General features: G+C 35.0%; 1 protein-coding gene across 6 annotated transcripts in view; it reads right to left on the bottom strand.

Annotated features, from left to right (window-relative positions):
- PHKB (phosphorylase kinase regulatory subunit beta) overlaps positions 1–19,348 on the bottom strand; it is a 90,478-nt gene that overhangs the window by 17,652 nt on the left and 53,478 nt on the right. For 4 of the 6 annotated variants that reach the window (XM_075040177.1, XM_075040173.1, XM_075040175.1 and 1 more), the window contains 11 exons: positions 16,311–16,366; positions 16,025–16,118; positions 11,323–11,406; positions 10,754–10,858; positions 9,808–9,890; positions 9,637–9,727; positions 6,221–6,282; positions 5,970–6,132; positions 5,049–5,130; positions 2,387–2,444; positions 1,487–1,577 (listed from right to left, as the gene is read on the bottom strand). In XM_075040177.1, coding sequence (XP_074896278.1) covers positions 1,487–1,577; positions 2,387–2,444; positions 5,049–5,130; positions 5,970–6,132; positions 6,221–6,282; positions 9,637–9,727; positions 9,808–9,890; positions 10,754–10,858; positions 11,323–11,406; positions 16,025–16,118; positions 16,311–16,366 — 969 coding nt within the window. Of the gene's footprint in view, positions 1–531; positions 623–1,486; positions 1,578–2,386; positions 2,445–5,048; positions 5,131–5,969; positions 6,133–6,220; positions 6,283–9,636; positions 9,728–9,807; positions 9,891–10,753; positions 10,859–11,322; positions 11,407–16,024; positions 16,119–16,310; positions 16,367–19,348 lie in introns of all 6 variants that reach the window. The other 2 variants (XM_075040174.1, XM_075040176.1) reach the window with 1 other exon arrangement.

Below are 19,348 nucleotides of genomic sequence, written 5' to 3'. Positions count from 1 at the left end.
ATTAAAATTATTGTGCTGGAAGAAAAAAAGACGACCTCCTTAGGAAAGGAAGAAACACTAATGATTAAACTTTGTTTGGAACAGAAAACTAAAATCCTGGAAGACTTTTTGCAAAGCTGCCACCTATCTGTTGTCTTACGCTCAATTACAGAGAGAGTGGCTACACCTTCATTAAGTAAGTTTTAAAAAGAAGCTTTATTACTTGACTCCATCTACTTTTGTGAAATACGAAGCCATATATATAAAATCTAAGAAGTTATGTAAATCATGCCTCTTCCCTTCTTATTTAGATGCTGAACTGTCTTTTCAGTATTGTTCTGTCATTAAATAAAAGCAAATTTATTAGCCCATAGTATATTCAAGTATTAAATGTATCTTTATTTTCTCTGGATTTTTCTCCTTCAGTAAGGATTTTTTAAGCCATTGGGGTACCTTTAAAAGAAGCATCAGAGGCCTTCAAAATTAAAAAGCCCATTTATTTAGTTTCTCTGTTATCATTCCTTAATACATTTCTCAGGAGTAAAGACTTACCTGCTTGCCCTGAACTAAAACATTAGTAATAGATGGTGCAAGGCTGTCCACTAGTTTACCTAAAAGACTTGCTGCGAAGCGCACAACAGACCTGAGGGCAGAGAACAGAGCAATCCCACTACATATTAAAAGCTAGTTTAATGAATTCATATATAAGTTTGAAATCTGCCACAGCAGAGAGATCAAAACTAACTCAGTAAATACATACATTATTTATAAAGTAGAATTTGGATCAGATTTTATGTAATCTTCTACGGTTTTTCATTTTTTAGTCTAGATATAGGTTAATGGATCAAAAATAAATTTAGTTAGAACTCATTAAACTACCAGCTCCATAAAAAGCGTGTCATTCCTTTCTCAGCATCATCTTGAAAACAGCCAAGTAAGAGATGCCAGCTTCTCTTTTGTGACATTTTCATCATTTTGCAAGATAACCTTGGTAATTTTTTAGTCTATTTAAGGAAGAGTTAGAAAGATTTTGCAAGAGAAAAGTACAACACGTAATACCGAGGCTTTGTTTTGTTTTCCATGCTGAGGTAATATTGCACACGTGTAGCATGAAAAGAAGAGACTTGTGTAAACTGCTAGGTTAAAAACTAGCTGTAACTTCCACGAAAAAATTTTTTTCATATGTCCAGTTGATGGTTAAAGATATAAATACTTTTAATAATACTTTCCTGACAAAATACAAACCTAATAGACCTGTATTTGAGCTTTTCTAGCACAGGCTTTGAGGCCACTAAGAATCATTTATCCACAGAGATAATGAACGAGTTGTAGCATTAGTAAAAAATTCAAACAGTTGATGGTGATTCCTGTGAAAACTGCTGTGCACTTCTTAAGATCAAAAGCAAAGCATTTCAAAAATGCATTAGCTGATACTATCAAAATGCAAATAAGCAAACAAACAAACAAAATCTCAGAGAGCTCCATTTCAGACTTCTGGGCACTTTACCTGTTTCCCATGTACCAGTAAAGTAGTAATATGTGGAGCTATAGAAGAAGAAAATTTCTGTGCAAATGCAGCACTGTAGCGCAACACCAACCTAAATGTATGTCACATGGCAATCATGGAAGAGAAATGAAAAACAGTTTACATATTTTGTTTCTAAAAATACTTTTGATTTTTATTCTTTACAAAAACACCACCAAGGTATTTTGGTTCTACCTTATGATTGGTAAGGCCCATTTAATTGTATGAACAGACTAAAATGAAAACGAGGTTTTTATATTTACAGCCTCATCTGTTAGGAATAGTTACAGACTGAGAGAACAGAATTCAGGACAGGCTCAACTCATTTCTTCAATAAAAAGAAATGAAATTTCTACTGAGCTTCAGGGCAAAGAAATTAATAAACAACATGTAAATGCCAACCTACTTACTGAAACCTTTTAAAGTTATTGTGATAAAGTCAGGCTCAAAGCAAATTATTTTGGGGCAATAAACAAACTGTGCAAGTGTATCAACTTAACTGATTTATGTTTGATCACTAGCCTTGCTACAGAAAGCTACTGATAATATTTTATCATGCCCTGTAAGAAATAAGAATAATAGTATTCTTGTCTCATTAAATTTAATGAGAACTGTACATCAGCAATAGCACTCATAGCAAAACCAGCTCATTACTCTTTTATATTTTAAAAGATAACAGTAAGAAAATACTTCTCAATTTTTTTTTTTAAAGCATTATAGACCAGATCTTCAGCTGCAATGAACCAACACAATTTTGTCAGTAAAGCTGTCCTTTTTTACCCCCCTCTTTAAGTGCATAATGATCTGGCTTTACTCTGTATAAACACTTTAGGGAAAAAAAATTGGTGTAAAACAAAAGGAACATGACACATGTATACAAACCAGAGCTTTTTGCTGCCAGCTCGTCTATAGATTCTTTCAATATGCTCAGCAACAGTACCTAAATGCATTTTAAAAACAAACAAACAAACAAAACAACACAAACAAAAGCAAAAAAGATGCACAGGTTTTCATTTAATAGTAATAAGGTAACTTTGATGAGATAAGTTAATTCTGCATCAGCTTTAGTAAAGCACTTAACTATTGTGCTTAACATCTAAAATGTAGATGCAATCAAGTCCTCTATCATCCAGTTGTGTATTGTTATGCAAGACACCAAACCAGATTTCAGCTAAATTTGCTGCTCATGCTATAAAGACACCTATGATATCACCTATTCTTGCAATATATTGGGGAAAATTAATCTACGTACAGATTTGGCCTATAAAGGTACATCCCCATCATAAGGTACATCCTCAAACTGCAGATTATGTTTTGGATACAGGATGCAGATACTCTCTCCACTGTCTTGCCTCTTTGTTGAGCTAAAACCTACAGGAAGCAACAGGGAAGTCTTGTGCTTGACAGGGTAGTTCACTGAAGTGGTGTTATGTTTGGACAGAGTTTGTAATAGCTGATATCCAAGACATGAGTTGTTTTCAACTTTGTATATGAATAATAGATCACCTAGTTAATCACGTGGGACATAGGACTTACTTTCATTTTACAGGAGGCTGGGAGAGTGTGAAAGAGAGGATCTTTCACTGCTCTGCGCCTCTGCCCTGAATAACCACAATAAGGTGCCCACAAAGATACCCAGGTGACTCTGTGAGCTAGCTTTGGTAATCAGGTGCATTACAGCACTACTCTTGTGAAGCTAATTATCACTGTTGCAAGTACAACAAGGGATATTGGACAGATATGTAAGACATTATATTATTGATTTACTACTCTCCTCCAAGCTGATTTTCTGTGTGCTAAACCAAAGAGAACATTTCATGAAGTGTTATGTAATAAAGTAGCATCATGCTGTACAGACATGACCTAAAAAAAAGAGGTCAGGAGATGGGAAGAGCACTGCTTCTAAGTCAAAGCAGGTAGTCCAGGATTCAGAGAAGGCATGTAGTACATTAATTACATTAATCAGAACAATAGATACCATTCTTTTGTCAGTCCATAGTTAATCAGTGCATCAACTTGCTATACTGACATCTCTTCAACTGTGCAGGGGTCAAGTGGGGACCATTATGTTAAAGGTAAAAGTGGTGACAAACATTCCATTATTTAGACTTCATTCAGCTTCTAGATTTTAAATTCTCAGATGGCATGGCAGTGTTTTTCATGCCAGGCACTTACTGGTGAACAGTAAGTTCATCTACAACAACAGCAGTAGCAGAAGTTGACTCACAAAATCATAGCCTGTGCCTGTCAGCTGGAACATCCAATGTTATTCAGCTTTTATTTTTAGATTTATGTTTTATTGATTGTGTGATTATTTAATGTCAGTCTCAGTAATCTCCAGTCGTAGGAGGACAGGAACTTTTAGTCAGTGACTCAGACTGTTTAATGCAAGGTGCATATTAAAAAGGTTATCATCATCTACTATTTCATATGGGATAGCACAAAAAGGTCTATACAAGTTAGATCTGAACAGTCAGAGGCACAACAGTACTTTTTTTAACCTGAAGGGTTTCAAGAGAGTTTTTAAGTTCATCATCATGATCTAATGGTCAAAAGTCATTATGCTGATTGCTTACAGAGGTTAGGAAATCTGCCTCAAGTTGCTTCCAGAGCAAAGAAGGACACAACTTAAAAAGGACTAAAGGAAACTACTGAGGCTCTCAAAGCCTGACAACAGTACAGGTAACAGTGGTGACAAAGCCTGCTTCAGAGGCTACTTGTGCCTAACGCTCCGATTCCAGCCATGACTTTGGATTCACATTGTGTTTCAACAATGCACAGTGTATCAGCCAATGAATTTTATTCCACTTTACATTGTTTTCCATTACATTTTTAATATAGCAATATGGATGTAGTGTATATTTGTGTCAAAATGACAAGTCTTCATCAGAAGAGCCAGCTGTCATATCAAAATTACGAAGCAGGGCTCTATAACATGAGGTGATAAGTTACACTGCTTGATGAATAACTAAGAGAATATTATTTGATCTTAACACTCCTTTTTTCCTGAGGAGTATTCCTATATACAGAGGCACCTAAGAAGCAATTTTTGGAAAAACCCCCACCAAATCTTGCAGCACAAAAGCCACAAGCCTCTTCTGAATTATTTTACATTAATTTAAATCCTGTGCTCTAATACAAAGCCATAAGACAAAATTAGAGTAAGCTTCACAGATATATTGAATTAAAGTCTGATTACATAGAAGTGAAATAAAAATTGAGTATAAAGCTTCACACATTTCAGACTGTTACAGACACACAAACTTGTCTTTAGTTTCAGTTTTGTATACAAGGTCAAACCCCTATTTTTTATACCTGTGTGTTCAAAATTACAACCAGATACAGCACCAGCCTACAAACAACCTAAAAGAGTTGATATATTTAGCAGCTCATTCCCCAACATGCTATGAATTTGCATGTCCCATTTAATGTAGAAATTGCTTTAAATGGCAAAGAAAATAGCTACAGAACTGCTTGCATGCATGGCCATTATTCATGTTCATTACAACTAAACATACAATAGTCAAATGAAAGAAGCTCTTACCTTCCTTGGTGATAAAATTCGGTCCTTCCCTTTTAAGCAATATACTCAAGAGTAATGCTTGACTTGCTAGGCAATTGCAGTCCTTAAAAAAAAACAGCAACAATATAACCACAAATAGCCTTCAGATTCTCAGTGAAGCAAAACCAAAAGAGATATTAAAAATTTCAAGTGAAAGCAAAGGGCCTTTTTTTTTTTTAAATTAAAAAAAAAAAGTTTACAAATTTTGTTTTTAAGGGGACTTCACAACTATTTTGTACCCTATGCATGCTGTATCCTTGTCACTGCTGCTTGCAGAGGCTTCCCCATGGTTCAAATTAAGCTGTAAGAATATGGCCTCAGAAATGTTGCCTGATTTTCTGTTCTTGGGTCCTGTCATTTACAGCAGAAATGCTTGTAGTGACATAGGGAACCAAGTAGAATACTTTGTGTGTTCCTATCCTTCCTGGATCTAGAAACTGGTAGTTTTCTTCTAGATACAGGTAAAATGCCAGATTGGAACATTCCCTTGGTATCATTAAGACATTACCAGTCTATCAGAGTGAATACCATCTGCTGAAGTCTTTTGGATTTTAGTATAGCAATAAAATATCTATTCATAAAACACATGACAAATGGATCCCCTTCTAGATGGTCATTTATTACCAGAAGAAGATTTGGGTAGCTGGGAGAAATGGAAGCCAACAGTTGCAGCATGAAGGACCAGAAAGTTCTGTAATGTTAAGATAAAGGACTGTTAAGAGGAAGATTCCCTGAGTATGAAGAAGAACATCAGACATTTTATGTTACTAGCTATATTATTAACATTAAGCCATGATACTAACCATGTTCTTCTAAGTAGGCTGCTGGTAAAAAGAATATCAGCACATAATTTCTCATTTCATGAGAATGAAGTTACAGTGTATCTTTATCAAGTTTTCTTACATTAAGTTTCTGCAGGATCTCATATGTTGACTTGTTTTTCCAGTCATTAATATTTACATCTGGTTGCTGCTCAAGTTCAGAAGCATTTGGAGTACTAGACTGTCTCTTGACTTTTGAATGTTTTGGAAGATCCAACTCCTCCAAACTCTTAAATACAGGAGCCCTGAAAAATAATTACATCATTTCTTCATAGTTCAGAAATTATTTTAATTATCAAATACTTCATCATTATTATTTACACATAGCCTTACTCTTCTGTTTCAGTGATTCTTAGGAAGTCAAGTTGTTCAACAACTGCTCCAGATATTAATGTCTGAAATGAAAAATTGAAATAAATCAAAAGAGGCAGAAAAATACATAACTATATAGTTGTGTTTTGATCTCAATATGTTGCTGGTGATTTCCATTGAGAAAGTAGTTTCTTTATCTACAGTTCCAAATATCTTCACAGTTTCAGAGTGTTTTTCCTTTTTCTTAAGATCTCACTTAAGACAGCAGAAACCTCTCAGGGCTGCTGTCTTTTTTTTTTTTTTTGCTGGCTTTCTGCTGTTCTTTTGCCTGCAATGTCCAGCTTAATCAAGCAATGTCCAGCCCCTGCCCCCCCCAAAACAGGTCTGATGAAGACACCTGAGATTGAAGATTTGCATTCCTCAGAGTCCTGCGTGATACCCATATTCTGGATCATCATACTCATTGTTTCAGGGATTGCTGAAGGGTGGGTAGTTTTCCTGTCAGTCTCAGTGATGTTACAGGAAAACACAACATAATAGCATTTCCTACTCTGTAGTCATTCCTTAATCCATGCATGCCTGCCCTAAGTTTGCACATTAAATGCAGCTTACAAATACTTCTGTCTCAGAATATTACATACCTGAAATTCAAAGTTGCATTTATCTGATGTAGTCATTACAATTCATTCACTCCAAATTCACATGGATTTCCTATTTATATACCTCCAGAAGAAATATATTGTACTACAGCATTTTTAAGACTGCTTTTTTATGGTTGTCATTAGCTAAGTAAATCTGAGTGTGTATCGTGGACTTTTAAATTCTATTTTCATTGTACACAAGTTGCAGAAAAATATTGATCTGTTACATGGTGAGATGACTGAATGTAAAAAAAACCTGATTTGCTTTTATTGCTAGTGTCATTCATTCTCTGACTTGCATATCTGCTTGAATACATGACAATGAAGGTCAAAGTCAGAAAAGAGCTAAAAGTCTTCTAAGCATATACATTTTTAAATGAAATTACATTTTGTATATTTTACAAGAAAAAAGAGCATTCACCCATTGAGAGATACATATGTATTTAAAAGAAGAAGCTGAATACAATTCACAAAGATTCAATATATGTCGTGTTGGAATAGATGAATTATTTAAGAAAACACCAAGAATTAGGCATGTCCCTTGTCCCAAATCCTCCCCCATAATGAAACAAGGCTGTTTCCAAAATGTGACAGCTGTGCACTAAGATTGAGAGATTATAGTTAAACTGATGGACAAAGCACACCATATTCCACCAGTAAAAACACTGATCACTGACATCTACCATTCATTTATAAAAAGGGTAAAAGAAAGATGCAAAGGCTTTGAAAAACTGCAAAAGAGAAAGGGACATTAAGAATAAAAATACGAAATGCAAGACAATTTCCACTTAACCCAAACCAGTTTATATATCCTTAGGTTAATACTGTAACAGGAATTAAATCTTAACAATTAATATGCTGCAACATAATTAAACATGTTGTACTGACATACAGGGAAGTTAGCACATTGTATTTATGGATGCAGTAAGAATTTATCTTTGGAAAAAGTATAAGGCATTCTTGTGAGGTTTTTTAAATAGATTTCACTCAGAAATCTACAGGGGGACTGAGCAAGTATGTAACTATTTAATGAAGTTGTATTTGGGCCCTGTTACACTAATGATTCTCTCAATGGCAGATCCATTGGAAGCGATTTCTGCACATGATTCAACCCACTCTGTCAACGTGCAATAGTTACCGGCTCTTTGCTTCTGCAATATTAACTGTTACCAAATCTGGTTTTGCTTTGCTTTCAAACCTGATCATTCTATAGTTTTGGGTTACAGCATAGTTAGACACAAATTCATCAGCAGAACTGAAGCAGGGGCAATGACCAACAACAAACCTGAGAGGGCAGAAATTGCCCGTGCTGGACCCATCATCAATAACTCAAATAACAGCAACCTCACTCTGGCACCAGAAGACAGCCTGAGCCATGCTCACAGCAATCCTCGCTCTGTCACTCCTGCCTGTGTGGTTCCTCTGCTGGCCCCAGTGCACACCTCGACTCAGAGAACAAGGAATATGATGTACCGCTTAGCAGCAGAGGCCAGCCATCAGATCACTTAACCACCTCTTAACTATTTTCAATGGTAAATCATGACTGTAGGTAACAGATGAAGCCTCAGGGAGCTCACAGTACAATTTTAAAGCAACCTACCTCATACAGCCTTTTTATTATTATTTATTTATTTTTTAAGGTGCCTTAAAGCCAGATAAACATTTGTTTGTAGTTTTACCATGTACTCTTTTTAATGGACAACAAATAAAGCAAAGACCGATGACTGTCAACATCTTAAATACTTTAAAACTACTAATTAATGACTATTTTTTTTTTAAAAAAAGAGAATCTTTCCAGAAGGTCAATGAGTATGGAAGGGGAAGTTCACTTCCTGACAACTGTAACAGTGTAGTGCTTAAAATAAGGATGCATTACATAGACTGAGAAATTTCTTGCCTGCTAATACATCAGTTTAATCAAATGCAAGGCAAGAAAGTCATTGCAGTTAAACTAAAAAAAATAATCCAAAACCCAACAAAAAACCCAACACAACAACACTGTAGACAAATGAAAGGTTTTCCATGGACGGTAATGGCATTTGCTATAGGAAAAGTAAATGGTAACAGGAGAGACTTCATGACCTACATGTGACCAGTAGAAATACATAAATATTTGAAAGATTACAAGGATATTTAAAACCATTATAGCTATGGGTATTTAATTTACAAATGACCCAGCTCTTCTACAAATTAATGATTTTCTAGGGAACAAGAAATGTTAACTGTGTCTTTGGTCCTCCCTCTTACAAAAAGAAGGGTTCTTCAGTAGGCATAAACTAAGATTAACTAGCACATATAAGTACCTAAAACCAGCACCTGAATTCTGTAATTTTCACATTTTAATGGAGCAACGTTCCTGCTTTAGGATTAATTCAAACAGCAAAGATGTTAAAACTAGATCTTAGTTCTTGTAAGAATGTTAACATTGGTGATGCACCTTTTTTTTTTTTCCCTTGTTGATTACCTCATGAAAAGAAATCCCTCAATGTTTGACCACTGTGGATTTATCCTTTGGTGGTAATTTCACAAGATTGCTGAACATAAAAAAACCCTTCTCCCTTCTGAAAATCCTTTATGAAGATTACCACTTTCAAAAGACTCATCAAAAGGAATTAAAATAAACCCATGTTTCTTTTGAGATAAAAGAAAAGCTGTACCAAAAGTCTTGGTGCTTGACCCCTTAATTTTATGCTACTAAATAAAATACTCAGAAGTCACATGAAAAACAGAAGTACTAAGAATACATGTAGCAATACTAGGAGGTAAGGACACAACATTCAGGAAAAAACATCATACCTGTACTCTGTCAACATGAACTTTCACTCCTCCAACAATTCCCTTTCTAAAGGCTGCCAACATATCTAATATTGGATTGAATCTGCTCCCTCTGAAATTTGAAACGGAACTCCATTAATCTTGCAATTAGGACAACAGCACACTGCAAATGATGCTTTTATCTCTCTCTACCTTATATTGTCTTCACGGATAAGTACAACAAACAGTGGACGACCATGCATTTTCCAGTACTGCTTAATGAACTGCAGTGCATTCTAGGTAAGAAATAATACGTTAGTCACAAAAAAAAAATAAGTACACAAGCACAATATACCAGAATACACAGTACAAGATATTAGAAGAGCTATCTTAAAATAACAGCACTGAAAGCCCCAACAGATTAAAAAAAACTTAGCTAATAAACCACTAAAAGATTTTTTCAACTAATATAAGCTGCTTTCAAGCACTGCTATTTCACAAGTTTCCTGAAAATACTCCTAGCGTATTGTCCTGGTTTTGGCTGGGGTAGAGTTTGATCACAGACTAAATCACTAAACAGAGTGCAGTGTACTGAACTACATATGATGACCAAATAAGTATGCATGGGAATCCAGGACTTGAATCATAGCTACCAGCATGGAATAACCAGTGCCACCTTCTATGCACTGGAAGTAGCTGCTCAAGCACAGGGGACTTGACAGGTAAGCTCTGCACTACTGCCTGCCTTAAAGCGAGGGAAGGAATGCAATTTTTAATGTTTGTGCAAAGGCAAGTAATATTTCCTCCAGGTGAGGCTTTCGTATTTCCCTTAAAGGGACCAGTCTCATTTCTCTTTTCAGCCAAGAACATTTGCTTTCCCAAAGAAATAAGTGATAATTTGCTTGCTGCACTACAGCATTCCCAATCACTGTTGGGTCAGGTTTTTTGACAGATACAGATACTAGAACTCGTACTGGGCTGACAAGATATTCATCTTAATTCACTTTCCAGCATAAACTGCAAGGTTATCTTTGTATTAGAAGAATACAGACTACACAGTGTTCCCCTTTCAATCTTCTGTTTTATCATACTTCACAGTTTATTCTTCTACAGACTCTATTTTTGTCAGTTTCTCAAAGGAAAAGTTACAGATAAATACCTTAATGTCATCAATCAACATCATAACATCCTGAGACATGTAGAAATCGCTTAGATCAAAAATGATCGAGTAGCAAACTACAGTCTTTCCTAGTATTCGATAAATCTGTTGAGAGAGAAAGCTTCCATTAATCTTTTCTTTAAAATATCTGAAGCACTGAAGTAGCTGAAAAGGAAAAAAGATATTTTGAAACTATCAAGGTAATAATCACTGTAGAACAGTTGAATTAAAAAAAAAATTAAGATAAAACCTACATATGTAATTTTAGGTACTCTGTTTTTTACTAGGTATGCAGTTCTACATTCTATTTCAGTTAAAGCAGTTTACTTCATCACCATTCAGCCTGTTTTGGCCAAGTATTACTGTAATTGTATGTCTAGGAAACATGACAACTTAATAGTAAGACAGAGCATGCACATTCATAATAGCAAAATACATTACAAGGACTTTAAGATACATGCATAAAATAAAATTACATTTCAATTCTATTTCAAATCATTCAGAGACTAATTCAATGTTTATCTGAGATATACATCAATAACAACAATATTAACATTTCTGGCAACAACCTTTGATGTTCCAAGGCATCCTATAGGCCTGTCCGGTCTTCCAGATAATCCCAATTTGTCATTGACTCCCAAATGGAAGTAAGCCTGTGAGGAAGAATCATGAAAACTGAGGGAAACCTATATATAAGCCTTTCTTATGCTTCTACTGGGTCTCACATAGAAAGCTGTGTGCATTCTGCTTTAGTTAGAAAGCAAGATTCATAAAATGTGGTCATTATCTCTGTTAGGTTCTCTCTCTCTCCCCCCCCCCCCTTTTTTTTTTTTTACAAAACATACCTCTATAGAACAACAATTAATAAAAAGAACACTAGATTTGGTAAATTTACAGTTCAAAGACCAAATTTAATTCTTTTGATAACAACAGGTATCTTTACAGCAAAGAGAAATCAACTATGTAATTGAAGAAAACAACAGGAGATGCAAGAAGACAAGATGCAAGCAGTCTGCTCCCTAACAGTCAGTCATTCCTTCCAGTGTAACTCACGTCACTTCTGGCAGACCAGTACTCTGCTATAGAAGTGGTGTAACAGTTCCTCTTCCCTCCTCCTAATAGTAATTTTGAGACGATGAAGGATTTTCACCTTACTCAATAAGGTGAAAATACAGTTCATACTGGTTTGCATTAAAAAAGAGATGTCTTCATTAAGGGTAAGCAGGAGTGCTCAGTAGGAACCTGATGCTATGACCAGGGCATATGGGTGCAACTTCGGGCTTGCGCAAAGCACCGGAGTCCTGCCTATCTGCATAGTTTCAAATTTCAGCTAAAACTTGTTTCCTATATTAAGTCTTATTTTTACCTTCTTACTCCAATTGTTTTTCTAGCCTATATAATTAAAATATTTTCTAAATCTTCAAATTGAAATAATTTTTTTAAAGGATCATTTTTTAAAGGATCATTTGCATTTATTGTCTGGCCAATTTTACCCTCTGTAATGCTCTTCTGATGTGGATACAAAGGTAAAGAGTTCCTATATTATTGTTTTAAAGATCTTTATTCTAATTTTAGTAAAGGCCTGCAAAATTAATGCATCAACAACACAAGCAAGAGCGAATTATCTCATTATTCATTGCTTAATTCTTATTTATATGCCTAGTATTACTTCAACTGATATAGTTTTGCAAGATTTGCATATTAAAGAAATAATCTTCATTTATTACAGTGTATGAGAATAAAACCATAAAAAACCAACTAAGCTGTGAGCAAGATGGTATGAATGTATCAGTTAAACCAGACTGAACGCTGTAATTTATTCCTTAGTTGGGCTGTTTTAGGTAAGGAACCCGCTATTACTAAAAATTCAGAACATTCAGAATTCAGAACGTTTTCCTAAGCTCAGTCTTTCTTTATTTTATAGAAGATAATTCAGAGGCAAATGAAAGTAAACATTTGAACAAACATTACACTCAATAGCTTTTTACTGCTGTCAGCCTGGGGCTTGCCTGTTTCTGCATTAATACCAAGAACTATTTAAAAAAGAAAATAAACAAAATTACCTACATCACCTGTTCACCCAGACTAAGTAGCTCTATTCAAGTGGGAAAGGAGTGGAGACATCAAAACATTAACAGCTTTAAATAACCCATCTATACATAACAAAACCAAAAGAATGTTGAACCCCTTTTTATAGTAAATAATGGAGACTAGAAGAACGGCAGTAGATATTATAATTTAACACTAAAAGGACCTTCATTTTGCTAGAATGTAAAACATAAAATGTTTTCTTAACAAAAATAGAACTGCAGTAGTACTGTAATATTGTCTCTTACGTTGAAGAGTTTTACTTTAGCTGGAGGCCTCATGTTGTTCTACAGTCTACTAAAGCAGTTTCATCTTCTAGTAATAGCTTTCCATCTTGATCTGCTACAATCAAAATGTCAGTTTAGATTCAGCACCACAATATCTGAACGAAAGTACGGTTTCATGCAAGTCCAGTTGCTTCAAGCAGGTTTTTTTTATTATTATTAAAATGCCCTTCAATTCTGGAATATTAAAGCTGCTAATAGCAAAAAACGGCTGTGAAAGCAGACTGGACTGTTGCGTTGATGTATGAGAGTGAATCTAACTACGGTGGTCTTTCACACCATCTGTTTCTGTGTTCTTTTATCTGTTATCAGTCTATGTCTATGGAGTATTCTGCTATTCTCCTGTACTATGATTCCACTACATACATACTTTTTCCCTATATATTGCATGCATCTTGTCCCATTTTCTTGTTTTCCTCTTCTTTCTCTTTTCACTCCCCCACTACACTTTGGGGATCTGTTTACATGATCCCTAATTTTCCTGAATCAACGTCTTCCCCTCAATCATTTGTTTTGTTTTACACTACTTTTTTGGACATGTGCCTATTTTTAAGTCTAGAGGTTTAAACTGTTACCATGTGCTACTAGACCAGTTCAAAAGTTTCTAATTAAATTAAATTAAACACTACTGAGAATTGACAGCATCGGAATAGCAAATACTGAGATCCATCTTTTCCCCAAAATACAGGTAATTGTTCCAGCATTAGCTTCCCTTCCCCACAAAGGATGACAAATACTATCAGGGTATTTTTGTTTGTTTGTTTTCTTTTTGGTTTGTACTGTTTTTTTTTGCATAAGCCCAGAGATCAAACCTCAGTTCTCATAATCCCCAAACACTTTTATTAATTCGACTTCACACCTATAGTATAGCCTTTTCTACAAGCCCACTAGGAAGAGGTTTTGCATCATGCAATTTAATATTTTCATTACATTCTTTTTAAAAGTAAATTTTGATGAGGCAGATGTACCTACCCATCATGAGTATAAAGAAAATGTCAGAATTGCCACATGTCTCACCAGCTTTTGAAAAATAATTCCTAACACAGTAGCTGTCATAGCTAGGAATTTAAATGATAATAATAAACCTTAACGAAGGTCTCATCTTTTTGTCAGGGAGACCAAAGAAATGATGGATGACAGAGAGACAATATATACTTCTGTAATAAATTTATGGAGTATCTATTTGTTAAACCAAAATTTCAGGTACAGAATTTCAGAACAAATACAGCAGAGAGAATCCATTTTGAAATATATTATCAAGAAAACTAGTGAGCAAAAATGGGCTGAGAAATGAACAAGGCTGAACGTAAACAAGGATATTTCTTTTCTCTCCGTTTAAGTACTTCTCGAGTGTTAGTGGGAGTCATTACTTGGGGTAAGCATTGTTCTGAATAAGCTAGCAAGGTTTTGGTACATCAGTTATCCTCACAAACTTACAAAGCCTGAAATGTGTTGCGATGTTATCTATTTTTGGTTTTACTTTTTTCTGTGTCCTACAGACTTCTGATACAGATAATGGCATCAGCCATGTGATCCTGATTTCAGAGGGAGAGACTTGCACAGTGATTTGTTCCACAACTGGAACTTCAGGATTGATAAACTAATTCATTATACTTCCCCCAGACATTCAGAATTAATCACTTGCTTGAGACAATTTGTATAATTCAAAGTTAGACAAGAGCTTTATGTACCTGATCCACAATCAAACTTCAGGTGGTGAATTATGAAATATATCAAGGGCAATCCGTAATTCTCGATCAGCTTACTTGTCTGACAGTTTCCTGCAGCTTGTTAAAGCTTGTTTATGTACAATGGGACTATTTTCAATGTTTTTTCGGAGGAAGTGTCCAGGTGTATCAGAGAGAGAGGTAAATAGGCACCCAGTAATCATATAGATTTTTATAAGGACTTTTGACAAGTTTACCTACAATTGCTGATCAACGCATTTATCATTTAGAGCAGCATTTGCTATGTCTTTTATATTTAAAGATATTTCCAGGACAAACAGCAGTCCTTGTGCTTGAAGCACATACTCAATGGCACGTCAGTGCTATAAATAAAGTACCAAAAATGACTGAACAAAAAAGAGGCCATGGTAGTGCTAAGAGAATGCTGAAATGGACCAGTACGGCCTGTAGATGCCATTCACCTTTGACTGCTGGCTTCACATGGCATTGACAGCTACCTGAACAGATGCATCTAAACTGGCATCATCAGTGAGGCTCCATACAGATTAAGGGCTAAGAGGGCCAGCCTTTTAGGTAAAAGGATATGGTACTCTGTTAGGAGACTGTACAGAAAAGGGAAAACCTGAAGCCTTCACAGAGAACGAAAGGGATTCTGAAGACGTCCTCCATCCCCGTAATTTTTGACCATAGATTTTTAAATGTGGCGAGTTAAAGGACTAAACCAAAAAGGGTTTAAACACTAAACTTCCTGGATATAGTCAACTCAAGGGACTTCTAAAAAAACAGTTACAGAACACTGTATAATGCCTGTTATACGGGCTACACTGTGAAATTACATGATGGTTTATGCCTACTGACTTAATCCATTTCTTTGACTATTGCTCATTTGCTTGTTTCTCCATCAAGATTCACTTAGTCTACTGTGCTATTAATATTATTAAAATTATACTATTCATTATTCTTTGAAAGTGCCTCAGGCAATAAGCCTAATCAGATAATATAGCACATCTGGGCTTCAGTGTTTCACTGAAAGCTCTAACTAGGCAGCTATAACTGACTGATGTCAGCATATCTTGCAATTGAATTAGAATAACACAAAAAGGTAGATAACAAGCTTAAGGAGATACAAGTCTAATAGCTTGATATAAATTCCTATTGTTACAAAAGAAATTTCTAGACAGATAAATAAACTTAAGTGCAGAATTCCTTACTTTGACAAGTTCTTTTTGAGCCCATATCTGAATTGGTTCCACCTGCTGGGGGGTCTGAGTTTGGATTCCATATGTGTTCAGAAAAACTTGTAGGCTACGAATGAAATAAATGACAAATTTAATGACAAAACACAGAATAGTCTTAGTTTTAACAATTATCTTGGCAGCAGATACACAAGTAGCAGTATTATATTCTACAATTCCTTGAACACCTTTAGCAAATTTAAGATGCCTATTGTTCAACATTTCCCTAATATATACATTCTTAATAAAAGTAAATACATACCGCTGACTTTCTGCTATCAGGGCCACATGTACTACCAAATCATTTTCTAAAGGACCCTAGAAAATGATGAAAAAATATTTATTAGCATTGCTAACTAAATATTTTGTTAGATATAGCATGAATAGGGACAATGTCTATTTAAACAATTCACAAGTATGACAGACATCACTGTCTGCATTGCTTTTTCTTACTGTGTGAACAAATTGAAAGAACAACACAGGACTAAAACTTGTAAATCTCAAAACTATGGGAAGACTGTCTTATCTATAATACTTTGCAAGATGCATTTTTGAGAATTAATAATAATACGTTTCTGGTAATCATTTCCACTGTTTGGTTTGGTTTGGTTTGTTGTTTTTTTGTTTGCGGGGTTTTTTTTTAATTTAAAAAAAAAAGTAGGGAAAACATTTTGCTTCATACAAAAATTTAGAATTTATACAATCAATGTATTTCCTTTATGCCTGATATGACATAATGTTTTGATACACATTTTTGTAAAGAGTGAAATAACTTAGCTATTTGGGTAAGTGATAATGCTCACTTCAAAATAATGAACTGATGATTTCAGCCCTTTACTCAGAAATATTTTGATTAGACAGCTACTCTTTACAGTTACATGAAAGATATATTACATTTCACAGGAGATAACAGCATTTCCTTACATTGTTTATAACACAGATACTTCATGTTTGAAATAAATACTAGTATTTTACATCAGGAAACCATGCAAATAGGAATGAATTGAACATGCTGAGTGAAATCATTAACTCGACTCCCTGGGTCTTGAAATGGCAATTCACTTTTCTTTTCACTGGCAGCACACATTACTAGTGAAAAAATGAGATGTCTGAGTTATTCCTTATCCATTTCTTCTCTGGCATTCAATGACTATAAAATCAACGGAACTAAAAGCAACGCACATTTTCATTCCTAAAATGCTTTTTGTCTACTTTTGTCTAGAAATTGCCAGAACATGAATGACAAAAGTTAAATTGATCTTCTATCGATTATATAAAAATACAGCATTTTCTGTGAAGATAGATGGATAGACATATTGATTTAGAACAAAAAGTTTAAAGTGACTCTTGCTTGTTCAGGCATCTGTGAGTGTTGATATCAAGTTAGGTGTTATGGATTTGCAGAAGAAATTCCTGATAACATTTTCCCAAAAGTCTATCAGCACTACATTTCCACTAAAAATTTTGGAATTTTTGCCACATAAAATGAGTTTGTGATGAAAGTACATGCACAAAGAGACCAGATTAAGAAGTCAGAAGTTTAAGTGATATTAAAAGATTTTCCTCCTCAGAATAAGGTGATCATGCTATCAATTGCATTTACACAAACAGTAAGAAAACTCAAACCAATTCTCTACCATAATCAGGGCATTATGTTTATAAAACAAAAAGCAAAGACACCCCCCCCCCCCCGAAAATGAGAGCCCCCTCCAAGACTGTATTGATTTATAGACAGACAGCCTGTGACCTAACTTGGGCAGTGGTCTTCAAGTTAAGGCTCAACTTCATTACTGCATTACTGATGAATTGAGTGCGACTGTGTAAGCACAGACTGTAAGCTGTACATAAAGCTGTGCATTCTGCATCTCCATTGAGGTACGTCCTTCTCTGACACCAGTACTGATGCCTCTCATACACAGACATACCCAATGACATGACTCATTTATAGCAGCCAGTCAGTGGTGGTTCTAACATGGGCCATAACTAAGCAAATGCATCTGCAGCACAACTGGCACAGCACAAAATCAGTGTGAAAAATAGCTAGACTTTTAAAAGTATTGTGAATAAATATAATTGCTGTACAACTACAGGATTGTTGTAATATTAAACAGAAAATTACTTTCATTATCATTTAACATGTCAAGGCCTGGAGGATCACAAGTAGTGGTCTAGAGAAACACAGATCAAAATACAGATACAATACTCATTAAAAAGTATGTTGCCCTTTTCAGTAATGATATATAGCATTTACTATATATTTAAAAAAAAGAAATGTGGAAAAGCATTAAACTTCTAAATATTCCACTAAATAAATCTTGTTGTTATTAAAAGTTCCATTTTAATGTGTTTGATTTCACATTTGTCTAATAACGCAAGCTAAGGTGGTGTTCATACAACATCAATTACCATTTTCCCAAGACATCGCAATGGACACTACCCCCCCCACTCCCACCCTCTGGTTCACCCTTCTGCTTGGTGTTTTTACATTGGATAGTGGGCAGAAGGATCTGTTTCAACTATATTCTGCATGCTGTGCAAATGATAAATATACCCCAGGTTTTCAGAAGACCAAGATAAAAGACAGATTAGTTGTTAAAAAAAAAAAAAAAATTATAGTTTTTAACAAGGTTATAAACCGTTGGAGGCAGGATAAAGGGAAACCCCCTGACTCCATTCCTGGCATAAGCAGAGAAAGCAGCTCAGTATTAGTCTTTTGCTGCACTCTCACTGAACAGATGCTATCACTATATGCCTTTCTGCACACATTCCCAGGAAATCTCAGAACTCTGAAAAAGATCCATTTATTCTGAACATGTGAGAAAGTGGGCACAATATTCAAGAACACAGATTAAAATGGTACCTACTGGGCTTTCCAAGCATATGGAGTGAGATGAGGAAAACAGAAATAGCATGCAACAGAAGAAATTGTACTTAACCTATATAATCCACCTTGCTGCTATAAAACTACAACTGAACTGTTACAAAACACATCTGCTTCTGGAAGCATCTAAATACTGCTGAACAATTTATGGTCAATGCTACTAACACACTAGACTTTTAAAATCAAATTCAATACAGACACACATGTGCCTTAAATTCTAAAACAACACTTGACCATTTTAGAATTATGTTAACTGTGGTAGCCAATTTTATTAAGAGAAATGAAAGCAAGAATATGCTTATAATTAACATTACAAAACAAATCATCCAATATGATACATCTCTCTAAACCATAAAAATTAGACATGCTGTAATCCTAAACATAATTTAGGTAGCTGAAAAGTCTTAATATATCTCACT

This window comes from Buteo buteo, chromosome 11 (assembly GCF_964188355.1).
Source record: "Buteo buteo chromosome 11, bButBut1.hap1.1, whole genome shotgun sequence".
Taxonomy (NCBI): domain Eukaryota; kingdom Metazoa; phylum Chordata; class Aves; order Accipitriformes; family Accipitridae; genus Buteo; species Buteo buteo.
The sequence above is the reverse complement of the archived record's forward strand: the minus strand, read 5'-3'. Positions and strand labels throughout refer to the sequence as shown.